General features: G+C 38.8%; 1 protein-coding gene across 1 annotated transcript; it reads left to right on the top strand.

The window, feature by feature from the left end:
• Positions 1-3085: 3085 nt before the first annotated feature.
• On the top strand, positions 3086-13551 carry LOC113023552 (signaling lymphocytic activation molecule). The gene is made up of 5 exons (XM_080302309.1): positions 3086-3391; positions 3550-3867; positions 4820-4927; positions 5020-5075; positions 5891-13551. Exons 1-5 carry the CDS (start codon positions 3154-3156, stop codon positions 5951-5953), a joined length of 783 nt encoding a protein of 260 aa, XP_080158435.1. The 5' UTR covers positions 3086-3153; the 3' UTR covers positions 5954-13551.
• The last annotated feature ends 2424 nt before the right edge of the window (positions 13552-15975 follow it).

Genomic DNA, 15975 nt, shown 5'->3' with positions numbered 1-15975 from the left:
ATGGGTAACCAACTGGACCTAGTAATGGTGGGCAAGCAGAGTAGTGATGTGTCGGTCGCGAACGAAACGGCTCTTACAGCCGCATCTTTGACGCAAGCCGTGGTTTTTTTCTTCTTCCTCTCACCCTCTCTCGCACTTTTCTTTCTGCTTCACTCAGCATGTGAGCCTTGTGCTTTGCGTTGGGCAGAGGGGGGAGGGGCGGTAGTTACACTCAGTAGCACAGGAACAGAGCGGGAGGGAGAGAGAGAGAGAGAGAGCCAAAGGTATAGTAATCATCCACAACTATTTTCAGTTGCGGATGATAAAGGATTCAGAAAGTTTATTCGTGCAGGTCCATATGACAGAAAATGTGCATCTTCTTTTTGTTTTCATATTTTAATTTATATTTAATTGTGTTGTGGTTTGCAGTGTTTTGTGTTGTTTCACTTTTAATTTGTTTAAAAGGAAAAAGCTGAAAATTTAAATACTTAAAAGTTGAAATGTGAATAGTTGATTTTTGTATTATATGATTTATTTATTACATCTTATGTGGAGTGAATAAATAAAAGTATATTTACGGTGGCCCCTACAGACAAAGCACGTACAAACTCAGAAACGCGTAAAAACTCCAAGACACGTACAAAACACAGCAGAAGTGCTCCAGGATGTTGGGCGCAGTGTTGAGCTTTTGTTACCTCGTGGCTACACAAGCCAGCAAGTACCAACGACCTTATTTGGTGTGTGGTAGTAACAGGTAAATGAACTTTTTTTTTAAAAATTATTCGAATATATATGAGTGCTTGTGTATAAATACACAAGCACTCATATATATGCTTTCATGCTTTCAATTGTGTAATTTAAGTGATCTAGGCAGCTGTTTTGGAAGTTCAGTTAATGCTAGAAATGTGTTTTGGAGTTTGTACATGTTTTGTCTCTAGGGGCCACCGCATATATTTATATATATATAACTTTTTTAACATTAGCAACATTTTATACCATTGTTAATAATAAATTAATTAAAGCAACAAAACAACCTGAAGAGCCAGTTTGGAGCCGAAAGAGCCGGCTCTGTAAAAAGAGCCGGACATCCCATCACTAAAGCAGAGGAAGATTGCCATAGCGATAGATGTAGATATACCAAGTAGGGCAGGGCAATATGGCCAAAAATAGTTATCAGCAGTGTTGGTCAAGTTAATTGAAATCAGTAACTAATTATTGATTACTTCCCCAAAACAGTAATCCAATTTCTTTGCTGATTACTTATTTTCAAAAGTAATTAATTACTTAGTTACTTTTTAAAAACACGATTTACAACCTGAATAGGTGATAAAGCGATAGATCTTTCAGCCCAATTCTACTTTTTCTACATAATCCATCATACAAAATGTAATCAAATGGAAAAGTCTCTTTTTAAAACTTGTTTTATTAGTTTTAATCTTTTAACTTTATGCATCAAACAAAAATTTAATTATATGCAACATTCTCTGACTGGAAGAAATTAGTTTAACATTTAAACCTATTTTCTGCACATTCCAGCTCATAAAATAAAATATTTTTTGTGTTTTCACTCACTCTTTCAAACAGATGCAAGTAAAACACAGCAGAAAATAAATAAAGTCAAAGACTCAGCGGTCCTGTTGCTCTATTTTCACCTGTAAAGCAGGAGTGGGGCAGGCGGAGGGTTACCCTGGTGCAGGTGTGCCGCGGTCAGTGGAAGAATCCGCGAGTTTCTCTGTGAGTTTCCCATTACGTCGTAGCTACTCGGTGCTTGTTGGAAGTTTAGGGGTTTTTTTCGCTGTAAAAAGAAGTTTTCTTCCCACGCACAGCGGACGCTAATGTTTTTGTCACTTTTTATGGAATCAAACTCAAAGTAAGGTCAGTACTTCCACGCTTTAAACGCTGCACGCTCATACTCTCTCTGCACTCGATATGTGATCCACTGTTGATCTGCACACAGCTGTTGTCACGAACGGCGCACTCGCTTACGTCACTGTCATGAGACACTCTCGCAAAAAAAAATCACGGTTTTAGTAACGCAGTAACGCAGCGTTCCTACGGGAACGTAACGGTAATCTAATTACTGTTTTTGCAATAGTAATCCCTTACTTTACTCGTTACTTAACGCGTTACTGCCCATCTTTGTTTATCACGATATATGTTTGAAAATTTGCAATAACGATATAACTGACGATATAATTGACGCGAGACAAAATACTTTACAACTCCACAACTTTATTAGTGCAAAACAAATGTAACAGTGCAAATGCAAATTCCTCGCTGACAGTTTAACCAAAAGGCATTTCCAGTGGAAACTGGCCGACACATCCTCAGCATAACCATGTATAACATCCACAAAACTTAAAAAGAGGTCATACACACACAATACGGTAATATTATGTTGAAGCACGGTACGTATCACTCCGCGAGGCTCCGCCTACAATAGCTGTAATGCTCAATCGATCATCAAGTGGTGCGGCTTCGTAGCTTAACAAAGTGGTATTAAAACTAGTGCTGTCAGCGTTAATCTTGTTAAAATGACGTTAACGTGGATTGCCGCGCATGAGGCAGTTCTGCATGACGAGCGGGAATTATTAGAAATGTTACTTAATTATTTTCTTTCTCCTCTTTAGGCTTGGTCTGTTCTGAAGAATCACAAATAATCGTGAAGGCTGGAGAGACTGTGACTTTACATGTTAATAAAACATGGCATCAAACTCAGGATTACCTTTGGCTCTATGGGCGACGTTCCCCAGAGACAATCACCATCGTCGTCAGAGGAGACGTCACTCGTATCAATGGAACCAGATTTACAGACAGGCTCAACACAGACGTGAACACGGGATCGATCACCATCTCAAACCTCACCGTCCATGACACCGGAGCATTTTCAGCTCAGTTTTTTACACCAGACGGAGTCTTGAAAGAAGTGTTTGACCTCATCGTCCACGGTAAGTAATAAATAACCGTTTCCTGTCTCTGAATGTTTCAGATTCAGTCGTTTGCTTTGATTTTTGAGATTCTGTGCTGTGTTGAAATTCTCAAATAATAACAAAATGACAATTTTTTTGTGCATTTTTTGTGATTTCTCTTTAAAATCCAGATAATACAGTTATTGATGTTACTGATGTTGATGTTCTGGAGGGGAACGATGTCACTCTGGACCCTAAAATAAACATGCGACTGAGAAACCCCAAAGTCAGATGGATGCAGGGTGAAAGCTGTAGAGAGGCCATAGTTGTGTTGGAGAATAATATCACCTCTATTAAGGAAGGCTTTGAGGGTCTCCTGCTGCTGAACCCGTGCACTGCAGAGCTCACCTTCATCAGCATAACCAAAAACCTTTCTGGGAGTTACTGTGTCAGGATAGACTCTGGGTATCTGATAATAAAACAGTTTTTCATCACTGTCTACGGTGAGTAAATGTTCTTTGTGCCATCACTGAGAAGCATGATAACAGTGACTCTTGTTCTTGTTGAACCAGTAAAACCTATTTTAAATGCTGTGGTCACACATGTAATCTAATCATGTGAATGTTCAGGTACAATTCAACAGCAGCACTTTCCTTCTTAGATCCTGTTTCTGTTCCACACATCACTGAAGCCCAGCCCGACATTACAGCAAAGACCAGCATTGAAACCCAGTCAGCTGTCAGTGGGATCTGCTCTGCAAGATGTTGGGTAGAGAATTCAGACAATGTCACCCTGTCATGGTACAGAGGAAGGGAGATTATAATGCAGACTAGTGACCCAGATGTCTCCATCAACCTAACCCTCACTCTGGAGATCCAGATGCACAATGAATCCATCTACACCTGCAGGGCAGAAAACCCTGTCAGTAACAAGACTGCTGCCCTCAACTCCACACTGTGGTGTTCAGCTCATGACACAGGTACAGTGTGTGTGTGTGTGTGTGTGTGTGTGTGTGTGTGTGTAATGTACTAACATAAACAGTACATGCGGTTGTCTCTGAACACGGCGTGGTGGTTCAGTTACATGAGAAAAGGCTGAAGAAGAATCAATATGTTCCTGATATTAGGAAGAACGTTCCTGTTGGGCAGCCTTTGTTGTGTGGAGCAGAAACGTGGCCGCCTGAAACACTGGAACCTGCTCTCAGTGAAAAGGAAAGTTAATGTGCATCTTAAACTTTAAGCTTTGTTCTTGGATGAATAAAGCTCCGGTACTGTTGCAGAGCAGGCTGTCAGTACTCAGAGTGAGGACAGAGCCAGAGTACCTGTGCTGTGCTCACAGCCCTGAGACGTGCTAACCACCGTGCTACTCGTTCCAAATAAATGAGCGCATCTTTCAGAAGTTATTGAAATATTGTCACTTTCTCAAACTAACAATGTTTGATTTTCGTAAACATATTTTTTCTGCATTTACTTTTGTTGGGTGCCTTCAGTGCACTCTGCACTTACCCACTGATACAGAAGCATCCAGAGTGGGCGTGTCACAGAGGATCCTTTCAGATACTCATATCAGTTCATTTATTTGGCTCATTTTAAACCACGGGTGCATCGCAGGTGATTAAACATCCATTTGAAGCTGATTTGAATAATCAAATGTCCAAAAGTATGAAATTATTTATTGATTTTTATTATTAAAATTAATCTTCTTCACAGCTTTTGCACACATGCAGGGTTCAGTGATTGATGTTTGTTGTGCCTTCATCTTGTGACTTTATGAGAAACAGGTTTCCTGTTGTTGTGTAACTGAGCGTGTGAACGACAAGAAAATCATCTCAGTTTAAAACTGAACTTTATTAAACTCAAACTAGTTTTAATCATATCTGTATCATTAACACCTTAAAGAAGAGTAAAACTAATATTTGAATTTGTTTACAGGTGACACAGGATGGATTTATGGAGTGATTGTGGGAGCGCTTCTTGCAGTGGTCCTGGTGATTGTTGCTGTTGCTCTTTGCTACAGGCAAAGAAACAGAAATTCAGGAAGTATGTGAATGTAAATCTTTGCTATTCATCATGATTATCTTTTACTTAAAAAATTTCCTGTTACACACATTTGTTCTTTATTTCTTATCTAGATAATAACTCTTGTTTTGAGATGCGAGAACAACCCACCAACAACCAAAACCTCCAGGTATCCTCCTCTGTTTCATATCATAAACTTGGTCAGTCTTTCCATTAAATGCAGTTGTTTTCACACATGAAAACAACTGCATTTAATGAAACTCAGGTTGGCATATTTTCCACAGTTGCTCTTTCTCACACAAAAATAAACTTCTTCAGACTAAACCTCAGTCCAGTAAATATTCTGGTTTAGAAAAAGAACGACACATGAAGTCCACCTGCTGTGGGTTCACGGTACAAATGCAGGACTATTCTTCGATGTGTCACAGGGACTTTGAGGGCATGTTCACCATCTACTGCCAGGTCAGCTGAGATGTAGCCTAGCAGACAGCTAGCAGCCACCTGTCAGTCAGAGAGGCCACGCCCCTGACGGGGATATTCAGCGAGCTATGTGCAGGGTGGGCTGATACTGCTGTGCCTCTTAGGGAACACAAAGGTGTTCAACTGTAAACTCTGCAAGACAACGACTAAAGCCCAACACAACATGTGACCTGCTCTAAGTCCTGTAGACGAGTCCCTGTGTTGTTTCTGCTCTCTAAGAGTCTGCTGCAGCTTCTTTTGTGTGATATGAACTTCCTCTGCTCTTTGGTTAGCACGTTTAATTTAACAAACATTCATTACTCACATGTTTTGGTGAAGGAAAAAACGTCTGCTACTTAGAACAAATCTGTGGTAAATGTCCCACAGTTACATTTAGTTTGGTGACTGCAGGGCACTGAGAAATGAGCTCAGTGTCTCACGAGCACTTTGTTTTGGTGATTGTATTCATGTGATCTGGAGGGTGAGACGTGAAATGTGTAACGGGGACTTTATGTTCTTTTTCAGGGCAGTAATGAACCTCTGCTCGTAAACAGCAGAGAAGGAAACTATCGAACGAGAAATGAGTGAGACGTCATCAAAGTAACAGCTCACAGACACCCGACGGTCCAAAATCAGTTATATTACATTGTTAATGTGGTGACTCATGCTCCAGCGTACCTTTGAGCACACTGCTAAATGATATTTTAAAACAGCCGGTGTCATTTTAACGATATGTCTAAGTGGACAAGTGTGTCCTGGTCTACAGCAGCAAACTCGTGGTATGACGGCTGCATTTGGTTTGTAGCAATATTTTTGTTTTTCAGTCTACGACCAACTGTTATGAACTATTTGTCTTACAAACAGCAAACATGAGATTTTTCTTTTTCCACGTTAACTTTGATAATGAGCCTTTTTTTAAACCACCATCACTCCTGAGGTAACACTGTGAAAGCTGTCCTGTCTGCTTCCTCTGATGTTAGTTCATTTACTTCATATGCAGACGTTCTGCTTCATTTCTGGTTTAGCAGCGCAGACTCCACACGAACACTGTCACCATCGGCCCCATGATCCACGTCAAGGTGGAGAAATAGGGAACCTTCAGTAAGCAGATTTCAGGTTGCAATCAGGACCCTATCGATTTACAGCCATTTAGATTCACACTTTGAGGTAAAACTTACAAATGCTCACTGTCATTTCATTTATTTCACACTTGGTACAACAAATCAAACAAACCAACCACACTTTCTATCAAAAAGCACTACAACCATGTAGGGCTGCTCAATTAATCGAATTTTAATCACGATTACGATGTCGGCTTTCAACGATCATTAAAAATGACTGAGCCGATTATTAGGCCCTCCCTCATGCTTTACTCTCGCGCTGATCTGTGTGGCAAATCGAGCGCACCTCTATTCATTTCGAACACGCGTCACAACAATTAAGAGCAGCCTTTTTTTGCGCCACGGACCGGTTTATGCCCGACAATATTTTCATAGACCGGCCTTTAAGGTGTCGCGGATAAATACAACAAAATAAAACTAGTACTGGTACCGAAAAAAAGAAAATTTATTCATAACACACATGAAAAGACCCAGGAAAACCGAGTAAACAATAAAAACGATAACAAAATAACGCTGAAAACTGATAAAAACCCTGAAAACTACCCATTTCACACCCGAGCCTCAACTCTCACGGCCCGGTACCGGTCCGAGGCCCGGGGGTTGGGGACCGCTGATTAAGAGGACCCGAGGGAAGCTCGGAAAGCTAAGCAGAAGTTATTTGGAGAGGAGAGTGACTGTCGTTGGTTGAAAAGAGAGGTAAAAAAAACTTCAGTGGTTGGAAGCATTATGGGTTTGCGGAGTCAGACGTGGGTCAAGTAGACACAGTGTGTAAACTTTGCTACAGTGTCGTAGCTGCACCACAGAGCAACACTGCAAAGCTTACGAAACATAGATGTTTACATTTTTCATTTATTTTTTATATTGCAAACATTTGCACTCTTATCAGTATTTGCACACTAATTTATATTATTTTTTGACAATCTTTAAAGTCATTATTCAATACATTGTTATTGTTAAATAAATATCGTCAAATAATCGAGATCTCAATTTCAGTGAAAATAATCGTGATTATCATTTTTGCCATAATCGAGCAGCCCTACAACCATGTGTGAAAAGGAGCAGGAAGAAGAAAATGTTCTCATTAAACCCCGCCCCCTATCTACAATCCAACTTATATTACAAGTGGGCACCAAAAATCAGGGAACAAACTAACATTAACATTTCTCTCCGGTCCTAACCCAAACCAAACAACAAATTTACAATCAGAATATACCACTCCACATAGTAACAAGGAGAAAATACAATTAAAAAACAAATAAAACAAAAAATTATAATGGATCCATTTTCAATGAACTCCAATTTCATTCACATTCTTCATATTGAGTTATCGTTTTAAGCATGTAACACTTTTTAAAACAATGTAAATTTATACAATTCTTTAAACTATAATGAAGAGACTTCCACAGTCGTATACTCCTAACCGTTGGACTCATTAATCTCTGTGTAGTTCTAGCTAACTGATGCTTAAAATAAAATTTCCTTCTGCTATCTTCTCCCCCTGAACATAATAAAATACTCTTTGTAACTTAAAGGGCAAAATATTATTTTTAGCCTTAAACATAATTAATAGTGTGCGTAGTTTCACTAAATCTCCTAATTTTAATAATTTTGATTTTATAAATAATTTATTTGTATGTTCTCTATATTTAACATTATAAATCATTGGTATCACTTTCTTCTGTAATAAGTTTAGAGGTTTTATAGTATTCTCATATGTATTCCCCCAGACTTCAACACAGTAACTAAAATATGAGAAAAACAATGAAAAATATACAATGCGCATTGCTTTATAGTCTAATAAATCTCTTACATTTCCCAAAATATAAATGTTTTTAACCATCTTCTTTCTAATATACTCAATATGTGATTTCCACATCAAATTTTCATCTACTATTACACCCAAAAAACGAAATTCAGTAACTCTTTCAATCAATTCTCCATCAATGGACATAATGACTTCATCCTCCTTCAGACGATTGCCAAATATCATGAATTTCGTTTTTGACAGATTCAAAGATGATTTATTTACATCAAACCATTTTTTAAATCTCAGAAATCATAATTTCAACCAAATCTTTCAAATTCTCTCCAGAGCAATAAAAATTTGTGTCATCTGCAAATAAAATAGAATTTAACCTTTTTGATACGTCACAGATATCATTAATATATAAATTAAAAAGTTTAGGTCCCAAAATAGAACCTTGAGGAACGCCACATACAATCTTCAATCTTTCAGAGGTATTGCCGAGATAATGTACATATTGCAACCTATTTTCTAAATAACTCCTTAACCAATTCAATGCCACTCCTCTCACACCATAGTTATACAATTTAGAAATCAAAATAGAATGTTGTAACGTATCAAAAGCTTTTTTTAAATCAACAAATACCCCCACTGTATATTTATTATTATGGGTTGCAGATGAAATATCATCAATGAAAGTCAACAATGCTATTGCCATTGATCTATTTTTACGAAATCCAAATTGATTTTCATTTATTAGTTGATATTTTTCAATAAAACTATCAAGTCTTTGCGCAAAGAGTTTTTCAAGCACTTTTGAAAACTGTGACAAAAGAGACACTGGCCTATAATTGTTAAAACTATGCTTATCTCCTGATTTATATAAGGGTATCACTTTTGCCACTTTCATTCGATCAGGAAATACTCCTTTTTTTTTTTTTTTAAATGACATCAGAAACAGCAGTATGCGACATTACGTGATGGCAGAGCTTCAGTTCATCCTTTGTTAATAAATAGGACAGGGGGAATGAATGAGAGAGAGAGGGGGAGAGAAAGAAAGAAAACCAAAGGGGAGAAGAGACGGTGAGAAGGGGGGGGAAGAGAGAGAAAAAAAAAAAGAACTCCTGGGTCACCTGTATGGAGAAAAAAAAAACAAACAAACAAAAAAACAAACAGAGGAGACAGCAAACAACAAAGAGCAACATAATAATAGAGAAAACAAAGCACCATCACAATAAACTAGCTAGTCATAGATATCAGTATTTACTAAATAATAAACGATATTGTGCAGCACGCAAGATAGACAGCGCACAGTGTGCTTTGAGGCAGCAGCCAAGAAAGCTTTAGTCCGCGTCTGTGAATACCCATGTGTGCATACCTGTGTGGATCAGCATGCTTGCATTCCAAAGGTTTCTCCATGTAATGATCTGCTAGGGAGTGTGGGGGGGCCACAGCCCCGTCCTCCAGGGTATGAAGCTGGTATGGAGGAGATCAAAACTCCAGACATCCAGAGGCCCCCAGAATACAAGAGACCAAGGAAGACCAACAGAGGGGCAGCCGCGCAACTGTTCCAGTAAGAGCCGAGGAGAGTCCCAGATGAGGGCTCGCCCAGCAGCCGCGGAGCAGAAGTCAGGGGGAGTTGCAGTGACGCGCCCGTGAGCTCCGCCGGCCCCCAGCTGCGCCTGAGTGACCGAGCCCCAGGCCGAGAGGCCGGGGGCACCCCACCTCCAAAGGGGCCCGAGCGAGCCCCAGGCTCCAGGCCCCGATAAGCGGCCGCCAAGGAGTGAGCCGGTGTGTACCTGGACGCCCATCCCCGGACACAAAGAACCACCAACGCACCGATGTCTGAGGGGGTCCGCCACTGGCAGGGGAAGTGGTGGTGGGTGGAGATAGGCCTCCAAACCTTGGAGGGCCTGAGATGTCCCCAGAGAGGTGGCGCCTGCCACCCAACCTGACATATAGACACAGACATACAGGCACACACAGACACAAACATCCATTCCCACCCTCATGCTCTCATATGCACTCACTCCACACTCAACCAACGTGGAGACAGACATAAAGAGACGCTGTACACACGATCACACTCCCCAAGCGTACTCTACAAACCGGGTCTAGGTACCCCCGCCCCTGGAGGGGGGAATTGCACCCAGACCCAGACAATCAGGAAATACTCCTGATTGTAGCGAAAGATTAAAAATATAGCAAAGAGGAATACTTATACAATCTAAAGTCTTTTTAATTATAACCATGTCTATACCATCACAGTCAGTAGATTTTTTATTTTTAAAATTTTCTATAATTGCTACTATTTCTTTAATGGTAATATCAGCCAAGAATATGGAATTAACCATTCTATTATCTCCTTTCCAGGCTTCCTCATATTCTGGATCGTCATTTTTCCTAATTAAATTTGCTAAAGTAGGTCCAACATTTACAAAAAAGGAATTGAATTCGTTTACTACTTCAGTCTTATCTTCGACAACTTGATTATTCTTAATAAAATAATTAGGCCGATCTAAGGGTGTGTTCTTGTTACCCAATACCTCCTTAAAAATATTCCAAATGCTCTTAATATTATTCTTGTTTTCCTGAAAAAGTTTATTATTGTAGTCTCTCTTAGCTTTCCTCAATATTAATACCAACTTATTTTTATAGACTTTATATTTCATTTCCGCATTCTTAGTTCTCTGTGTTATATAATCCCTATATAAATTATTTTTCTTTTTACATGCATTTGCAAGACCCTTAGTTATCCAAGGTTTCATATTCTTATTCTTTTTCTTATACTTAAATGATACCAATGGACAATGTTTATCATACAAAGCCAAGTAAGTATTTAAAAATGCTCCATATGCAACGTTGACCTCATTAACATAAACCTCCTTCCAGTCCACTTCCATGAGATCTTGTCTAAACTTGTTAATTGCCTCGTTATTTCTTAACCTTCACGAAACCAACTTCTTCCTTTCTTTTCATATTTAAATCAAAAGTAAAAAAGACTGGTAGATGATCGCTTATATCATTTATGATGAGGCCACTCATAATATTACTCTCCAAACTATTAATTAAAATATGATCAATTAGTGTTTCTGATTTATTGGTTATTCTACTCGGCTTTATAATTAAAGGATAAAATCCTTTACCAAATAATAATTCAAAAAAATCTGACGAAGCCTTATCATTTGCCTCTTTACAAAGATCAACATTGTAATCACCACACAAACATACAGTCTTATTTCCCTTAGCCTTACTCAATAAGTCTTCTGCTGCCTCTGTAAATAACTCAATCTGTGACCCCGGTTTTCTATATATGCACGTTACAATTATATTACTTCTTCTTTCTATATCCAATTCCACTGTCACAGATTCCATTAAATCGTCTATAGCCACAGATATACATTCAACTTTTTTACATTTCAAATCACAATTAACAAAAAGTGCCGCCCCTCCTGCCTTCTTCTTAGTTCTAATCGTACCCTTCAATACAGAAATGACAACCCCTATTCTCATCTAACCATGTTTCAGACAGAGCAATTATTTGAAACCTGCCTCTCAAACTATACAGAAAATCTTCAATCGAAGCAAAACTGATATGATTCATATTCCAAAAGGGGTCATAAGGTTCATCTGTGATACTGCATACAGAGATCATGGGGGATCCAGCTTTGGGGAATTGGGTTAAATTTAAAACATCCTCGTGTCCGTACGACACTAAAACGTTATTGCATCTCTTTATATGGAGTGAAGCTGTGGCTGAGTAATGAACTGAAGCACTGTCCCAGCTTTAACCAGGCGCTCTCACCCACTATTTACATTTGTGTGTGTTTGTAAATGTGTAATGTATATCTGCTGATCTGTTACTGGGGTTTCAAAACTAAATCCAGGCAACAAGTTGTAAGGGAAAATTTCTGAAAGCATACGACAAAAACAGGAAGAAAAGTGATGATCACTAAACAGTCGAAAAAGGGTGAGATTAAATATAAATTAAAGCCTGCACTTCTTCCTTTTTGCAGTTTTTAATTAAGATTAATTTTGTGCTTGTGTTTTGTTTTGTTTGTTGTTGTATTATGTTCACATGTTCAAATTAAAATCACATTACAATTACATACATAACAAATGGCGACTGTGCACACTTTATAATCTGATAGTTTTGCATGTGCACTTCTTTACTTTTTAACACTCGTTAGTGAATGAAGCCGTTCTCTTTGTGTATATGTTAGGGTCCCTGGGTCGGTGACCCAGTGTTTTGTGTTTTTGGTTCTTTGATTTTGTTATTTCATTATATTCTAGCTTTGCTTTACGGGTTTTTCTTAGTTAAGGTCCTCTGGGTGGGGTTTGGTTAGAGTTTTAGTGTTCTGGTTTTCTGTCTGTGTCATGTTGCTGTCTCCCCTGTCTGCTGTATCCCCACATCCAGTCAGTGTCTGTGTCTGCCCTGGTCCCACGTCTCTGTTCCCTTTGTTATAGTGCCTGCCTGTGAGTCTGTGTTTTGTTTCCTGTTTTACTTTGTCTGATGTTAATGTGTCTGGTTTTGCTTCCTCTTGTCTCGTTAGGCCTGATTTGTCCCAGCTGTGTTTCCCTCCTGTTACTCATTCCCTGATTGCTCCCTCTGTGTATTTAAGCCCTGTGTTTCTCTGTGTCCGTGTCGCGATCTACCGTTTAGTTTGCTGTGTGTTTTGCCAGTCCACCGGTGTAAGTTTATTTTGAGTTTTTTCCAGTTATGTTATGTTTGCGTTCAGCATTAAAGCTGTTTTGGTTTAAGTTTGTCTCTGGAGTCTGCATCATGGGTCCTATCCCTGTCCACACACAGCCGTCACCTAACAGTATATAACGTGTACGAGCGTCTCTTTGTGTCATACTATTTTTATTCGGCTACATTTTTATTGCTTTATCTGGATGATGTTTGTATTTGTAAAGTCTTTTTGGAATATTGTTTAAAAATGTGTTATTAGTAAAGTTCTCTATAATAAAGTAAACAGTGACCGTTACTGTAAGACTGAGAGGCTGTACCAGGATAAAGAGACGTTTAGTTAGCTGATCTTTATAAACTATGTTTCTGGTGCTAATACATAAATATAAAAACTTTTCAGGGCAAACTGAGTAACTCACACATTTTCTATTCTGTACCACTGACCCTGTCTGCTGCTGCAAACACAGCTGTGTTAGCTTCTCTGGTGCTTTTGATGCCTTCATGTCTTACAAATCTTTAAATATATTTTGGAATTTATGTGTTTTTTTTAATCCTCTTTTTTAACATGTATTTTTGAATTCTGTTGTATTATGGGATCGATACGCCTTCAATAAACTTCCATTATAATCAATGATCAGTGACTAATTCTTTATAAAGTCTTTTTATGAATCAGTCTGCACCGAGGCTGCATTTAAAAACAGCTTCAGTGTAACAATGTAACAAAGTAATGTAACAGCAAAGTGAACGCTGAAAATTCCCCCTGGAAATGTCTCAGTGACATCATGAGCATTCTGTGAAATTCATGAATATAAAATATCAGGTTTTTACAGCTTATAGAAGCCAAAGATTTCAGCCAGTTCTGCTCCAGTCACATGTGTAAAGATAACACATTCATCGTTTTAGTATAAAATGCTGTCAAAGGTCAGACATTAGCGTATTGTTATAAAAACATCATAAAACATTAAAGTGTTTGTCTGCTCGCAATATGGCAGCCTCGCCTCTGTCAGTCTGCCCCAGGGCAGCTGTGGCTACAACTGTAGCTGCCTCCACCAGTGTGTGAATGTGAGAGTGAATGAATAGTGGCATTGTAAAAGCGCTATATAAATGCAATCCATTAATATTATTATTATTATTATTATTATTGTTATTGTTATTATTGCTCTTGCTTTAGTTTGTAACCTCTTTTTCTTTTCAAGAGAGTGTGAGAGTGCAGACGTAACTACATAAGTTCCTGACTCTGTGTGTGTGTGTGTGTTCATTCATTTCATTCTCAACTACAGTGACAACAGCGCCACCTTGTGCCCAACCAGCAGAGCACAGTAAAGTTCTTCTACTGCCCAGTTTGTTTTACTCTAAATATGTCTTATGTTTCTTTCTGCTTCTGTTTCATTATATACGTGATGCAACTGTTGTACTTTGTACTCCATATATTTTATTTCGTTTTTCATGTTTTATCATCATAAGTACTCAAACTAATCCGGTTCAAAGTTATTTCAGCGAGCTTAAAGAATTTAAAAAGATAAATCTAGATGTAAAACCACATTTGAATAAACTGAAGTTAAAAAGAGATTAAACTTTATTATGAATTTACAGGAAACCTTTAGTCTTTGTATGTTTACACTGAGGAGTGTGTTGTAATATCTATTCTCATTCCTCGTTTTATTCCAACAATAAGAATCAAACTTTGACGTCATGTCTGTGCTCTACAGCTTTTTAAAAAATGTAAACTTTATTTTTCACACACTCGCTTACAGAGGTGCAAAAACAAGGAAGTAGGATAGATTGGGTCAGCTGTGCAGTCTCTCCCAATCACAGCAGAGAGTGCTGTGTGGGAGAGAGGTGTGGAGTGACAGCAGCTGAGTGCAAAGGTGAGCTTGTTATATTTGTATATGGAAACAGCTGCTTTAAGTGTATTAAAGAGAAATCAGCACACAGACTCATGCGTGTGTCTGCTGTGTCATCTTTGCTGTTTCAGCTGTTATTGGACACAACCTGCAAACATGTCTGTGATAAAAACGAGTGAACATAGTCTCTGTTTGGGGAAGTAAAAGGTTTTTCATTTCCTCTGGTTTGGTGACGGGGACACAATCTTTTTATGTTCGTGGCCTCTCAAATCAAAATCAAATCAAATCAAAATGTATTTATATAGCACAGATTAAAACAACAATGTTGACCATAGTGCTTCACAGTCAGTAAAAGCATGAAACTCTAAGTAAGGCTGTCTCTGTGCTGTGGCGAGGTTTAAAACCAGACTGAAACCTTTCATTGATACCATTTGCATCTAAAAAGGCCTGAAGTTGTGACGTGGATCTGTCACAGACTGAATCTGGCAGGAAGTCATTTCAGGTCAGCCAGGAGCTTTTTAAAGATTTACGCTTTGTTTTTAAATCAGTTTTATCACAAGAGGAAGTTTGTAATTTCCTGCGTGTGGTCAGACACAATCCGGTCACTCAGCATGTTTTCTCAGTATCTCTCAAATCTAAGTATGTTCCACATTACAGAAGTCCTCATATAACAAAGCAGCAGCTCTGTGATTGTAACAGTGTTTAAATTCCTCCTCTCGGTCCTGCTGCAATGAGCCACAGGCTGGATTATCTGCAGGTATCAAAATGTATAATAATAATAGATTGGATTTATATAGCGCTTTTCAAGGCACCCAAAGCACTTTACAATACCACTATTCATTCACTCTCACATTCACACACTGGTGGAGGCAGCTACAGTTGTAGCCACAGCTGCCCTGGGACAGACTGACAGAAGCGAGGCTGCCATATCGCACCATCGGCCCCTCTGGCCAACACCGGTAGGCAAGTAGGGTAAAGTGTCTTGCCCAAGGACACAACGACCAGGACAGAGAGCCCGGGGATCGAACCGGCGACCTTCCGGTTACAGATGCGATTCCCAACCCCCTGAGCCACGGTCGCCCACAATAAACTTATGTAGCTGGAGAACTAGCTACTGTTCTTATTTTAAAGAACATTTTAAAGCCTTTTAACACAAATTTGAATTAAATATTGTAAATATTATACGAGGCCAATGTTGTGACGTGTAAAAC

The sequence above is a fragment of the Astatotilapia calliptera genome, chromosome 6 (assembly GCF_964374335.1).
Source record: "Astatotilapia calliptera chromosome 6, fAstCal68.1, whole genome shotgun sequence".
Classification (NCBI taxonomy): domain Eukaryota; kingdom Metazoa; phylum Chordata; class Actinopteri; order Cichliformes; family Cichlidae; genus Astatotilapia; species Astatotilapia calliptera.
The sequence above is the reverse complement of the archived record's forward strand: the minus strand, read 5'-3'. Positions and strand labels throughout refer to the sequence as shown.